Here is a 13,494-nt window from a genome sequence, read left to right as displayed (position 1 = left end):
GTTTCTGGCTCTGAGTCCACCCTGGCAGGGAGAATGTAGAAGAGCAGATTAGAGAAAGGGAATAGAGTAGGGACAAGGGTGAGACTTGCCTGTCACAAGGATGCGAACTTCACAGAAGCATACTTCATCCAACTAGACCCCACCTCAACTTCTCACCACCTCTTGATAATGCCATCAATTAATGAATCTATCATGGGATGAATCCACTCATTAGGTGGTCAGAGTCCTTGTGATCTAATTCACTCTAGAGATGCCATCACATTCACTCCCAGAGGTGTGCTTTGCTAATTCCCTAACCATATCAAAGTCCAATCAATTTGACAACCTAAATTGACTTGAGGTTTCTCTTTTCTTCTTTATCATATCTAGCTAATTTTTTCAAATATTTTGATAGTTTCTGAAGAATGGGCTTTCCATTTCATCCTTTCTCTCTATTGTTCTATTCTCTAGTTATCTACCTCTCCTCTAATCTAATCTATTATTTTCTTTCTTCTGATACCTTTGAATTTAATTTGCTCTTTTTCTAGTTCCTTAAGTGGTAAATGGAAGCTGACTCTTATTTAATGCAAGCTTTTATACTTGTAAATATTCCCTTAGCATTTCATGCTTTGCTGTATCTCATTAATTTTTATAGGCCACATTTTAATATTTATTTGTCTCTAAGTTTTTTTTTAATTCCCTTTTAATGTTGCTTTGATTGTTGACTAACAATATGCTGTTTAATTTCTACAAAATTGTGACTACTCCAATTTTCCTTGTTACTGATTTTGAACTTTATCTCATTGTGGTCAGAGAAGGTACTTATATGATATTTACCTTTTAAAATCTATTGAGATTAAATTTATGGGATCCATATAGTCTATCCTAAGAAATAACTGTGTACTATGAATTAAATACATAGTGTGTACTCTATTTATCTAATCCTACATACTTGGAAACAGAGATAAGGGAGTCAGGGTTCAAGACCAGTCTAGGCAAAAAGAAGTCTATGAGATTCCATCTCTACCAATGATTGGGTATGATGCTGTATGTCTGGCATCCCCAAAAATACAGGAAAGCATAGATAGCAGGATCACTGCCAAGAAAGATGTCAAAGGAACCTGAGACATGCCATCTTAAACAAAAGTGATATGTAACCTGAGGGCCAGTTTTGTAGGTCTGAGTTAACTCAGTTATTAAAATGTAACTGAACTGTAGCTGTTTGTCAGACTTCAGTGGCCTGGTGGGAGAAACCCTCACCTTTGATCACAGAAGCTCTGAGGGTACTGAGAGTATAAAAAAAAAGTATTTGTTCTCTCTAGGAGCCTAACAAAACATATGTACAGAGTATTCAAAATTTGCTTACATGTATGTTTGTCCCCACTCTATCTCTGATTTTCTTCTCACGCACTGTGCTCTCTGAGTCAGGACACATTTCTTGATTTTCTTTATGAAGCACATATATAATGTACAAAGCATGATATATCAGTTCTTTAAGCCAAAAAAAGGCCGTCAATTTTCTTTATTGATCTTTTGTACTGGTACTGGGGTTTAAACTCAGGCCCTCACACTCTCCCTAACTTTTTCACTCAAGGCCTGTGTTCTACCACTTGAGCCGAATCTCTACTTCTGAGTTTCCTTATTTAAGATTTCTCTTTTTAAAAATTTTTATTACAAAGGAGATTTACAGAGGAGTGACCATTTCATAAGTCAAGAATAAGTATGTTTCTTTGGGCAATGTCACCCCTTCCTTTGCTCTCTCCCAGTACTTCTGGTATATTTATTAATTGAAGACAAGAGTCTCAGGGATTTTTTTGTGCCCAGGCTGACCTTAAATCTTGATTATCAGATCTCAGCCTCCTAAAGAGCTAGGATTACAGGCATGGGCTATCAGTGCCCAGATCAATTTTATTTTTAGATGGAAACTGAATTGAAATGTTTAAACCCTGAAGAATACAATACAATAGTAGATAGCGTAGGGCTATACATGTTACTTTATTTCATTTTTATGAGGAATATCTGCAGGAAATTTACTTTACATCCCCGTATTTACAAATAGAAAACTGAGATTCTGATATAGGAAACCCTTTCAAGGGTCAGGTGCATTTAAAGATTTGAACTAATTCCTTCTAATTGCAAAACTGATAACTTTAAGGTTATTTTTACTTTTTTTGGTCTAAGACTAGGACTCAAACTCAGAACCTTGTTATCTCACTCATTTGCTAGCACTCTACCAACTGAGCCATGCTCCAACCCAAAAGGGTCAGGTTTTTTTTTTGGGGGGGATCTACAGTTGAAAATTATAATTTAGCAAAGAAAACAATGAGTGATAAAACCACTCCCTGTGGTCATTCTAGGGTAAGAGGAAAAAAGTCAAGGCCAAGATGGCTTTTCAAAGAGGTCCTAGCATTTTTCCCTCCAGCTACGGCTGCTTCTCTATGGTCACAACTCAGGATGCTATAATCTTAGACCTCAATAGTTAGCTCCAAAATGACCTGTGTGCTCTACCACCTGCAGCTTTAGAACTAGGTTCATCTGCCTTCTCTACCATTGCATCCCAGCACTTAACTTGGGGACTGAAGCATAGTCAATAAACATTGTTGGAATCTGCATAAAGAAACATGAGGAAAAGCTAGGTTCCTGACCTCCCTCCCTCTGCATCATGTACTCTAGGCCAGCTCTGCCTGCCACACAGGAAGTGAGTCATATATAGGATCCACTAACCTCAATCAGATTCTCTGTAATCTTCACTAGTGAGAAGAAGGACAGCTGAGAAAAATAAAGACCAACGACATTTGTGTTTCAGAGAATGAGGACAAAAGGTAAAAAAAAAAAAACTCAAGAAAAAACAAGTAGCAAAAAAGAAAAAAGTTATTAAGGAAGGAAAAACCATAAAGGAAGGAAGACTGTAGAGAAAATAATTAACTAATGATCAAACAAATATAAGTTACACAAGCTAATCCTCCTGAGTATGGTAGTACATGACTGCAATCACAGCACTTCAGAAGTGGAGGCAGAGAATTATGAGAATGAGGCCAGCCTGGACTACATATTGTTTTGAAACAATAACCCAAGAAATAAAAATAACCTACAAAGACATGTTTAAAGGGAACCATTTCCCCCTTTCTTCTCCCTCCTCATTGTTCTCCATCTTTTCCTCCTGTTTCCTAATCTAATTTCCACAAGACCTAAGAACTTCTGCCCAGTAAGAAGTAGTGGACTTGTTACTCGACAGAGGTGAGGTTTAGTGAAGCTCCCCTTAAAATATAGGAACTCTTCACTTAGGGTTCTTGACTTCAATCGCAGAATAAGAACTTCTGGACAAGTCACAATGGTAAGAAAACTTGGCAGAGCTTTATTAAGTAAACAAGCAAGGAAACAGACAATAAAAAGACAAACAGAAGGGCAGGGGCACACTCTAGCAGAGTGTGGGTGCTCTCATAGAAACACAAAGACACAGACACACACATGGAGACACACACGAAGACACTCAGAGAGACACACAGCTCCTTGGCCTGTTGTGTATTTATAGGGTAAAGGCAAGGGGTCTGACTTTAAGTTGTGAAATGCTAGGTGCTTTGTCTTTGCATTAACTATACCTGGTATTATTCTCTGAGTTTCCAGGTAAGAATGCATCCTGCCATAAAACAGATCCTTATCCTTGAAACAACGAAACACCCTACTATCTGCATTTCCTGCATCCTGTCAGGAAATTGTGAATTCTTGGGTGAGAAATGCATCCCTTAGGAAAGAATGCATTGAGTTGCCAATCTTTGAAGCAAAGATAACATTTCTAAGTTTCTAGACACTGTATTTCTGAGTTGCCTACACCAAGCCTCAGTTTCCATAAGTTATCCTGCTTCATTTCCCCCAAAAGGACTTTTGTTCCCTTAATCTTAAGGGAAGTAGTGAAGGAACATCTCCTGTATTTGCTGTTAGCTGGCCATACCTCATTTTTCCTAGTCTATTGGGCTTCAGAGTCTTGAGATAAGGGAAAACTTGAAGGGCTTGTCATATTCAAACTAATCATATATAGTATGTGTGTTTTGCATTGATTATAATTTAATATGCATTGATCATGATTCATGAATATTAGTTGCATTCTAAAGGAAGACAGAATAAAATGTCATATTTACTTATGGGACAGAGTTGATGGTGACTACATCTTGTATGTACCAATAAGACAATAGAAATTAGCCAGGTGCTGGTGGCTCACGCCTGTAATCCTAGCTACTCAAGAGGCTGAGATCTGAGGATCCCAGTTCAAAGCCAACCCAGGCAAGAAACTGTCAGACTCTTATCTCCAATAAACCACTCAGAATACTGGAAGTGGTGCTGTAGCTCAAGTGGTAGAGCACTAATCTTGAGCTGAAGAGCTGAAGGACAGTGCCCAGACCCAGAGTTCAAGCCCCACCACTGACCAAAAAAAAAAAAAAAAGACAATAGAAATTATTTAGCATTTGATTCCTTTTGAACAAACCACTGAAGTCCAGAGAGTGGCCATCACAATAGACCAACAAGCCCTATATTTGCCATTGGAGAATGCCCCATTCACCAAGGCTACAAGGTAGCACATACATATATTGGCTTTTTCTTCTTTGGTACCCCAAAAAAAGAATCTTCTCTGCTTTAAATCTCCATGTTGAAGATATAAATTGTTCATATGTGTGAGTAGAGAAATGGTAGGATAAAATGTCTTTTCCCCCACACTTTATTCCTTTGGCTGTTTTAAGGGGCCACCTGAGAGTGAGTGGGGGTTGGTGTATTACTCTGTCAGAATTCCTAAAACCCTAAAATTTCAAGTGAAAAAGTAGGTGAAATAGAATCAGCAAGGACACTAGATTCTTTTGAATTCTACTGCAGTGCTTTCCTCTTGCATGAAAAGAATCCATAAAAACACAACCTTGAAAATGAACATGATTTACTTATTCTCCATGTCTCTCTCCTTAACATTGTAATTTCTAAGTTGTTTCCATCCTTGAGACTCCACACTTGGAGAGAAGATTTAGGCCCCATACCACAAAGCCCTCAGCGATAGAATAGAAGCACAGCTGCCTCACTTATTTCCCGACTGCTGCTCCAACCAGTGTGAGTTCCATATCCATTCCAATCAAAAGCAAAGTCTCCACACTGCCGGGGATTACCCTCTGGGAAATATCCTCCTCCACCAATGCAGTGCTGGAAAAGAAGAGAAGAGGAAATGCTAATGACAGATATGATGATGTTACGGTTTTGATATGAAGTAACCTCTCCAAAGGCTCATGAATGAAAGTCTTAGTACCCAATGCTAGCAAGTTATGGGTCTTGGAGCAAGTGACTGGATCAGCAGGAATGTTCATCAATAATTAATCCACTGATAGCTTCAAATTTAACTAGAGATGCACCAGTAACACATGGGGATGTGGGAGGTGGTGAACTGTGGAAGATGGGCTGATCCTATGGATATGTTCTGAAGGGTATCTTGCCCTGGCTTGTTCCTTTCTCTTTCCCAGTTTCCTGGCCACCATTAGGGAAGTAGTATTGGTTCTCCATTGTCCTTATAAAATGGTATTTCTCCCTTGTCATAACCTAAAAGCTATGGAACCTACTGACCATAAACAGAAACCATGAAAACCATGTGCCAAAATAAATTCTCCCTCTTATAGTTGTTTTTTCAAGTATTTGTCCTGGTGATGAAAATCTGACTAATGTAGCTGGTGGCCCAGAGGCATCTGAATGGCCAAATCCAACGGAATCTTTGGTCCTCATCTGACTCTCCATCCATGGTATTGATCTATGCCTCCATTAAAATCTCTCTTCTCCTAGCTTTAGTGATATGCTTTCTCCTCCTGACTTTCCTTCAACTTTTCTGAACACCCATTCTGTTTCCCTGGCTGGTCTCTTCCTTCACATAGTCCTTAAGTGCTACTCTCTAGTAAGGGTCACATCTCCCTCTCCCTTAAAGACTGGGTAGCCCTCTTTGGCTTCAGCTAGTATGGCCTTAATATCTCCAAGTATTTCTTAGGCTGCAGACCCCAAAAGTTCCACCGGCACTTCAGACCTCACATGACCAAAAGATAATTACACCCATATATCATTTAACAAAGGGGATCCATTCTGATAAATGCATGTATGTAAGCCCTAAACAAGGCTGGGAAGGACAAATTTTACTCTGAAAACTGAACAACTCAGGTACAGACTGGTAGTGCTTGCTGTTCTACAGGCCTTCTCAACCCAAGTCTTCCACAGGCTGTTATTGAACACAAGCCCCACCCTACCTCCAGGCACCCCAGTGTTCTATCACAAAGGCTGGGAAAATCACAATGGTGTGTTTGAAGCCTCAACCTTAGATGCTGGGCAGTAGTTCCTATAGCTCCTTTTCCTGAAACCTATCAAGGGATAAGGTCACACTGTGGTGCACCCACATATACACATTGACACCATAGTCATACCATACACACACACACACACACACACACACACACACACTCACACACTCACACACACACCACTAATGACCTCAACATTATTCATAGGTCTCTTTGGTCCCCACAAATACTCACAAATTCAGTATTACATCCTGTGACTCTGATTCCAGCACACAAGGCATTGGCCGCTCTTTCATTATTAAATACTCTAAACTGGACAAATCCTGCAGTGAATTCATCTGAAAACAAAAGACAGAAACAGCAATCAATGGGCTGGGAAGGTGGCACAGTGGTAGAGTGCTTGCCTTGCATGCATGAGGCCCTGGGTTCGATTCCTCAGCACCACATAAGCAGAAAAAACCGGAGGTGGCACTGTGGCTCAAGTGGTAGCCTTGAGCTGAAGAGCTGAGGGACAGCGCCCAGGCCCAGAGTTCAGACCCAATGACCAGCAAAAAAAACAAGAAACAGCAATCAATGAACATGTGAGAAATAACTGTTCTTGGGGCTGGGAATGTGGCTTAGTGGCAGAGTACTCAGCTATCATGCAGGATGCCCTGGGTTCAATTCCTTGATTCCACATAAATAATTAATTAAATTTCAAAAAATAACTTTCCATCTAGCAGAAAAGGTCAGATAGGTTGATGTTAAGAAAATGAACCCTAAGATATGTATTCAAATGTTTTTTTTCTTTCATGCGATTGTTTCTAACACATTTATAAGATTATTTTTTGTTGCTTTGTATGTCCCTCCCCCATGGTATAACCCCTGCTTTCACTGTATTTGATCTTGGTATTATTTGTGGAGGGGGAGGGAAAAACCAAATCATTTAAATAGGGATACAGGTGGACCCATTGCAACAATGAGATATACAAGTCATTATGTCGAAAATGAACTTTACAACTTTGGCGGGGGGGGAGGTATTGGTGGGGAGGATGGGAAGGGATGGGAAGGGGAAACAAAGGAGGATGCTACAATGCTTGATAAGAAATGTACTCATATCTTGCCCATGTAATTGTAATCCTTCTGTACAGTATTTTCACAATAAAAAAACATGCAACACAAAAAAATGAAATAAAATAAAAAATAATTTTCCAAAAACTATCCATGGCAGGATCAACTCAGGTCCAAGAATCAGATACAGTGGTAGAGCCCATCACCACTGTGGCCAATAAGTGTACTGTCCCCGTTCAAATAGGTCAAAGTTAGCATTTTCCCACCCCAAGAGCCTGAGACCTGGTCCTTACAGAGGGCCACAGACCACCAAATGATTGAATGAAGAAATTCAACGCAAGCAAATCATTGCTGAACATCCCCAAGGAATAGTTGAAGCAACTGGCAAGGGTATTCACTCTATCCTTGTTCACATGTTTCTGGCTCTCTTTTTTATTAAAGTCCCACATCCCAAATGTTAGTAATAAAAGCTTTGAATTGTACAGCAGAGATTCGGTCTCTATCAAGGATATTCTGCCAAACTTAGATTTAAATTAAACAAACAAAAAAAACTTTCAACAATGGAAGGAATGGCACTTGATCAAGATCACTGCACTCATAAACGGACGTGTTAGCCGGGCTCCGGTGGCTCAGGCCTGTAATCCTAGCTACTCAGGAGGCTGAGATCTGAGGATTGAGGTTCAAAGCCAGCCTGGGCAGGAAACTCTGTGAGACTCTTATCTCCAGTAAACCACTAGAAAACCAGAAGTGGTGCTGTGGCTCAAGTGGTAGAGTGCTCACCTTGAGCTGAAGAGCTGAGGGATAGCACCCAAGCCCAGAGTTCAACCCCACGACCGACAAAAATAAATAAATAAATAAAAATAAACTGACATGTTAAATTGCAACTACTTGAAGATAATATATAAATAATACATAATTAATATAATATAATATAATTATATATGCCGTTTTGTAATAAAACTGTCCTGTCAGCTGGATGCCGGTGGCTCATGCCTGTAATCCTAGCTACTCAGGAGGCTGAGATCTAAGGATTGCCGTTCAAAGCCAGATCAAGGAGGAAAGTCCGGGAGACTCTTATCTCCAGTAAACCATTAGAAAACCGGAAGTGGTGCAGTTGCTCAAGTGGTAGAGTGCTCGCCTTGAACTGAAGAGCCCAGGGACAGCGCTCAAGCCCAGAGTTAAAGCCCCAGTCATGCACATGATTCTGGCTTGGTCCTAAAAAGGTACTAAGGGAATGATAATGGAAATCTCAGGAGTAAAGTCTGGACTAAATGTCCCCAGTCCAAATACTGACTCTCTTATGTATATGCCCAGTAACCTCAGACCTGCTCCTGACCTTCAGCACTTCAGTTCCTAATCTGAAAATGGGCTGACAGTTCTTCAGAGATCAAGAGCAGTCATGCAAATTAAATGACACCATACATATAACATTCATAGAAGAGTGATAACTACTATCTATTATAACTGAAATTATGAACTATCTTATGAACAATTCAGTAGACTAAGGACTTACTTTTTCCAAGGGGTGAGTAATAAGCTGCTGTTTTCTGGGCATCACCAAAATCATAGACCACAGGTATCGCTGGGCCATTGTCAGTCCAACACCTCCCTGTTCCATATTTCACTGGGTATCTCTACAAGGAACCAAAGAAGTACTCAGTAGGGACAATAGATGTGGCTCTCCTAGGGATGCTGCCGTTCATAGAGAGATGATGTTGCCTCAGCAACTTAATGTCAAAACCAGTTAATGAAGAATCTTCCTCTTTTGCTGCACTTCTCAAACACCTTCAGCCTCTTTAGCTCACCCTCCCTCATCTTTCCTCAGTCTTTATTCTCTCCATTTCCTTCTCCTCCTTTTTCCCACTACTTCATCTTTCTCTTGCCTTTCCTGGCACAGAATTTCCCCCAAAAATGAAATGGAATCATCAACAAGTATGGTTAGGAGAAACATGGAAGAAAGATGCATGGAAAGACGGCACCTGGCCCACCTACACCCATGAAAAACATCCCAGAAAGCATCTTCATGTACCTGGTAGAGTCCAAACAAATTGTGTCCCAGATGCTGGAAGAATCCAGTGAAGGTGCGGTACCTCAGCAGGGAGCTGTTCCTCCAGTTCTGCAGGGGAGTCTTGTTGGGCACATGCCAGATGCCCAGGTTCTGGGCCTGGATTTCAAAGTAGCCAGGGTTCTGGAAATCAATCAACATAAGTCTTTGGTTGTGCATCACCAACACTCTAAACCACTTTCTACTCCTCTGTTTTCGCTTCTCTATAAAAGTTTTACTGTCAAATTCAGATTACATTCAATAGATATAACAGATGCAATAGATATAATTGGTTGTCCTACCACTTTGTCTGTTCTGCTGGATACACACACCAGCCTGGTTCTAAAAAGTTACTGAGGGACTGAGAAATGAAGCTCCATGAGACAAAACATCAACAATAGAGCTTGCTATGGGCATAAAACTAGCTACTCGAGGACATCTCCACTTTCAGCAGATGATAGTTCCCCACCACCCCTTGGGACGAAGGTGAGATTCAAGATCTATACTTGTTAGCAAAATTAGTCCCTTCCCATAGCTTGGTCCACTCCTTCCCTTCTCCACAGCTTAGCATGCTCCCTTCCTAGGCAACACTAGGCCCATGTAGTAAAGGCAGTAAATAATCAGCCTCCAACCCCCTTTACCTTAGGATGGCACTTCTCTGGGGCAGCTACCACCATATAAGGCAGCAAGAGCTCCTTAGAGTGACCTTCAGGTCTGGGCAGTTGTAGGACCCCTTATCTACTATTTGGACAGAAGCCATAAATCCTAGCACACCATAATGAAGCCCCTGGCGAACACATCCACACTAGGGTCTCCACCTCCTAGTCTCTTCTAGCCCCATCTAGCCTCTCCTAAACCCCCTAGGTTATATAGGTCACCCCAGACAATAACCGGTGCTTCTTCTCATTCCTCCCTTGTGAGAAGGAGTCTTGCCAGCCCCTTCTCCCAGCAATACATCTTTCTTTGTTCTGTGTACCTGTATGTCTGAGTGGTTCTCTGGCAAAGTCTATTAATCTTAATTTTGCTTAATTTTGCTTAATTTTGCTTCTGCCACATCTTCATCCCCTTCCTGCCAACCCTCCCTCCTACATATTGGTGGCCCAGCCACACTCAAGTCCTCACACTTGTCCAGCTGGGTAGAGGCTCGCACCAACCTTGTAGTCATCACTTGTGGCTCCCTCTGCAGACCCAAAGGTGTTGTAGTTGGCCCAGTTGCCATCTCCCTCTGGGTAGTCTGCTCTGTTGCCCTGCTGACTGGACCAGCGATCACCAGCTGTGCACTTCCCCGCCATGAAGTTTTCATGTATACTGGCCACCAGGGTCCAGCCACCGCCCCCAGTGGTCATGTCACAGAAGGTCTGGTAGATGGCGCTATTGTTGGTGCGGAGGAAGTACAAGCCATCTGTGGAGAGAGCCAGCCCAGAGCCTCCCTGTCTGCAGGTTCCTGGTCCATCTCATCCCCAAAACCAGAGCACATCTAGGAACTAGAAACATGGCGTGAATGCCTCCTTGACTGAGCTCTGTCACTATGTCCCTGGGAGTACTAGATTTTCCCTGCACTCAGAAGACCATGACCCTGAGACAAAGGCAAGACATATAATTACCCAAACTCACTGTGGCAATTTTTATAAAGCTCAATTTGGATTCTCAGATGACCAAGCAATCCCACTTTTATCCAAAAGAACTGAAAGTCAAGATTCTGATTATTTTTTATCACTAATTAATGTTCATTGCAGCATTAGTCACAGGACCCACAGACAAAAGCAAGTATTCCTCAATAGATGAATGAGCAAAGCATTATGTGTGTATACATACAGTATATATAATACATGTTGTTTATGCCTATATATAAGATGTAGATAAATAAGCAAAGGATAAAAGAGAATCCATTATCCATAGTTTCAGTTATAATTATCCTAAGTGAAATAAGATAGACACAAATGATTAGATGAGGCAACTAAAAGAGGTGAATTAATAAAGACTGAACATTGACTAGCAGTTACCAGGGACTGGAGATAGGCAGAATATGAAATTGCATAGTGGCTATGGAGTTTCTATTTGGGGTAACAAAAAGTTTCTGAAGATGGTGGTGATGGCTACACAATACACATTTTACTGTTCGATGGATTAAGATATATTGTATGCATAAACTGCTTTGTTAAATGGCAACTCCTTTGTACAAGTTCTTAAAGATAATTTTTAAATCTCAAAAAAAAATTCTATGGTAGCTTTCTTAAAGCCTCTCAGAGATGATGACCTACTGGAACCTTTAAATGCTGCCTTACTCACTCACCAGGGGCGTTGTGCTGCTTCTGTTTGATTTCCTTGCAGCTTCTGGGCAATGAAGACCAGGAAGGATAGGTCTGGACCTCAGGATCAGTATTGCCCTCAGCTGGAGAATAAGCAGAGTTTTATTATCATTACTGGGTTTTCCCCTATCACTAATTCCAAGCTCACTCTCCTATGGGGGCAGAGCCTCACTGCTGGGTTGAAATCCCTGAGAATCCTATCTGACCCAGCCAGCACTGGATACAGGCTTGTGCTACCTTCCCCACAATGCTTTTTGCTGTGCTAGATTCTGGACATTCAACCAAACCAAACCTCTCCCTAAGAGCCTATCTCTGGAGAGAGTTGTTCACAAGTCAACAGGAAATCATCTGAGACAAATAATAGTAAGCTTAAGAGCACAAAAGAACCCTGAAGAATGGAGAAATAAGAATCCTAACTGGAGGCAGGGAGGTCTGGAATGGGCTGTCTACTTCACAGAAGGACTTCTAGCCAGGATGAGGTCCTAGATTATTCTTAGAGAATAAACATGATTTATTAATAGGAAAAAAAATGTGTCACAGTTTCACATCAAGACACAGGCCTGGAGACAAGGCATACATTAGCAATGCTCACTGCTACAGGTAAATCCTTCAAGAGACAGAAATAAGCACTCAACCTTCATTCAAGGCGGCCTCTGTTTATGGAGAGACCAGGATCCCAAGGCAATGCAACCTAATTCTAATGTTTTTGAACCCTAAAAATGACCTGGGAGAACTGGGCTCCTGGGAACTCACCTGCACTACACCATTCGGTGGCCACAATGAGAAACAGTAGGAAGCCCAACTGAGTCATCATCTAAAGAAAAGCAAAATGAAGGTCACTGCTATTTTTCTCTCTGTATCCCTGGCCTCACCTTAGTACAGCCTTGCAAAGACTCAAAGTCCCCTTGACTTTAATTCCACACATCTCTGGGACCTAAACCAGATCTGAGTGGAAATCGTCATTCCCCTAACTCACAGAGAGCAACTCCTTCCCACCACACCAGGTGTTGAAAGCTGTCTGTTCAGTGAAGGCTGGAAGGTTTCTCTGCTGAGGCTTCAGATGTAGGGTGAGGCTTTGATCCCTTTATGGAGTGAGCTCAGGCGACACAGACCAGGCTTCCAGCCCCACCTTCCCCTGGCACAATGCCCCGTGGAGGTGAGATTTCTGGTTATTACAGGAAAAGTTCCTTATACAATGATGATTTGTGAAATTAGCAGGTTGTAAAGGATAAATAATAAAGTTCATCTACTAAAATTGCTCCCAGATTTGGGAATTTTATGAATCACTGTTCTTTTGAAAAAGAAAAGAAATGAGAAGACTAGCAAGAATTGGTATTGATTCAAGTTTTTATGTCTTTCCTTCTGAGTAATAACTTTTTTAAAAAATTCAACATCTAAAACAAAGTAGGAGAGCTGAGAAGGTGGTTCAGTGGTAGAGTGCTTGCCTTGCATACATGAGGCCCTGGGTTCGATTCCTCAGCACCACATAAGCAGAAAAAGCTGAAAGTGGCTCTGTGGCTCAAGTGGTAGAGTGCTCACCTTAAGCTGAAGAGCTGAGGGACAGCACCCAGGCCCAGAGTTCAGGCCCCATGACCAACAACAACAAAAAGAACAAAGTAGGAAGGAAGCTGTTTCAGAATAATTATAAGCCTTTATCTTGAATAAGTTTAGTTTCAAACAAAGCTTCACTACTACTATATAAACTTTCTCATTTTGCCACAAACTAGTAAAACTTTGCTGTACACTACATTTGGTGCTGAGTGTAATCCTAGCTATTCAAGAGGCTGAGATCTAAGGATCATGG

The 13,494-nt window shown here is 41.3% G+C and overlaps 1 protein-coding gene across 1 annotated transcript; it reads right to left on the bottom strand.

The window, feature by feature from the left end:
* Nucleotides 1–5,007: 5,007 nt before the first annotated feature.
* Nucleotides 5,008–12,501, bottom strand: LOC105996478 (intelectin-1a-like). The gene is made up of 7 exons (XM_013030564.1): nt 12,444–12,501; nt 11,675–11,773; nt 10,536–10,783; nt 9,367–9,525; nt 8,851–8,971; nt 6,522–6,625; nt 5,008–5,157 (listed from the first exon to the last, which is right to left on the bottom strand). The coding sequence occupies exons 1-7, from the start codon at nt 12,499–12,501 to the stop codon at nt 5,008–5,010; spliced, it is 939 nt and encodes a 312-aa protein (XP_012886018.1).
* Between the last annotated feature and the right edge of the window lie 993 nt (nt 12,502–13,494).

The sequence above is a fragment of the Dipodomys ordii genome, unplaced genomic scaffold, assembly GCF_000151885.1.
Source record: "Dipodomys ordii isolate 6190 unplaced genomic scaffold, Dord_2.0 Scaffold131, whole genome shotgun sequence".
Classification (NCBI taxonomy): domain Eukaryota; kingdom Metazoa; phylum Chordata; class Mammalia; order Rodentia; family Heteromyidae; genus Dipodomys; species Dipodomys ordii.
Note: the sequence above shows the minus strand (reverse complement) of the source record. Positions and strands in the feature narration are given on the sequence as shown.

What these genes read in the sequence shown, in the direction of transcription:
- LOC105996478 (XM_013030564.1), bottom strand. Translation starts at nt 12,501, where the DNA reads ATGACTCAGTTGGGCTTCCTACTGTTTCTCATTGTGGCCACCGAATGG. An exon ending in CCACAAGTGATGACTACAAG is followed by an intron (nt 9,526 to 10,535) that starts GTTGGTGCGAGC and finishes ATTGATTTCCAG; the next exon opens with AACCCTGGCTACTTTGAAAT. An exon ending in CAGGATGTAATACTGAATTT is followed by an intron (nt 5,158 to 6,521) that starts GTGAGTATTTGT and finishes CTTCTTTTCCAG; the next exon opens with CACTGCATTGGTGGAGGAGG.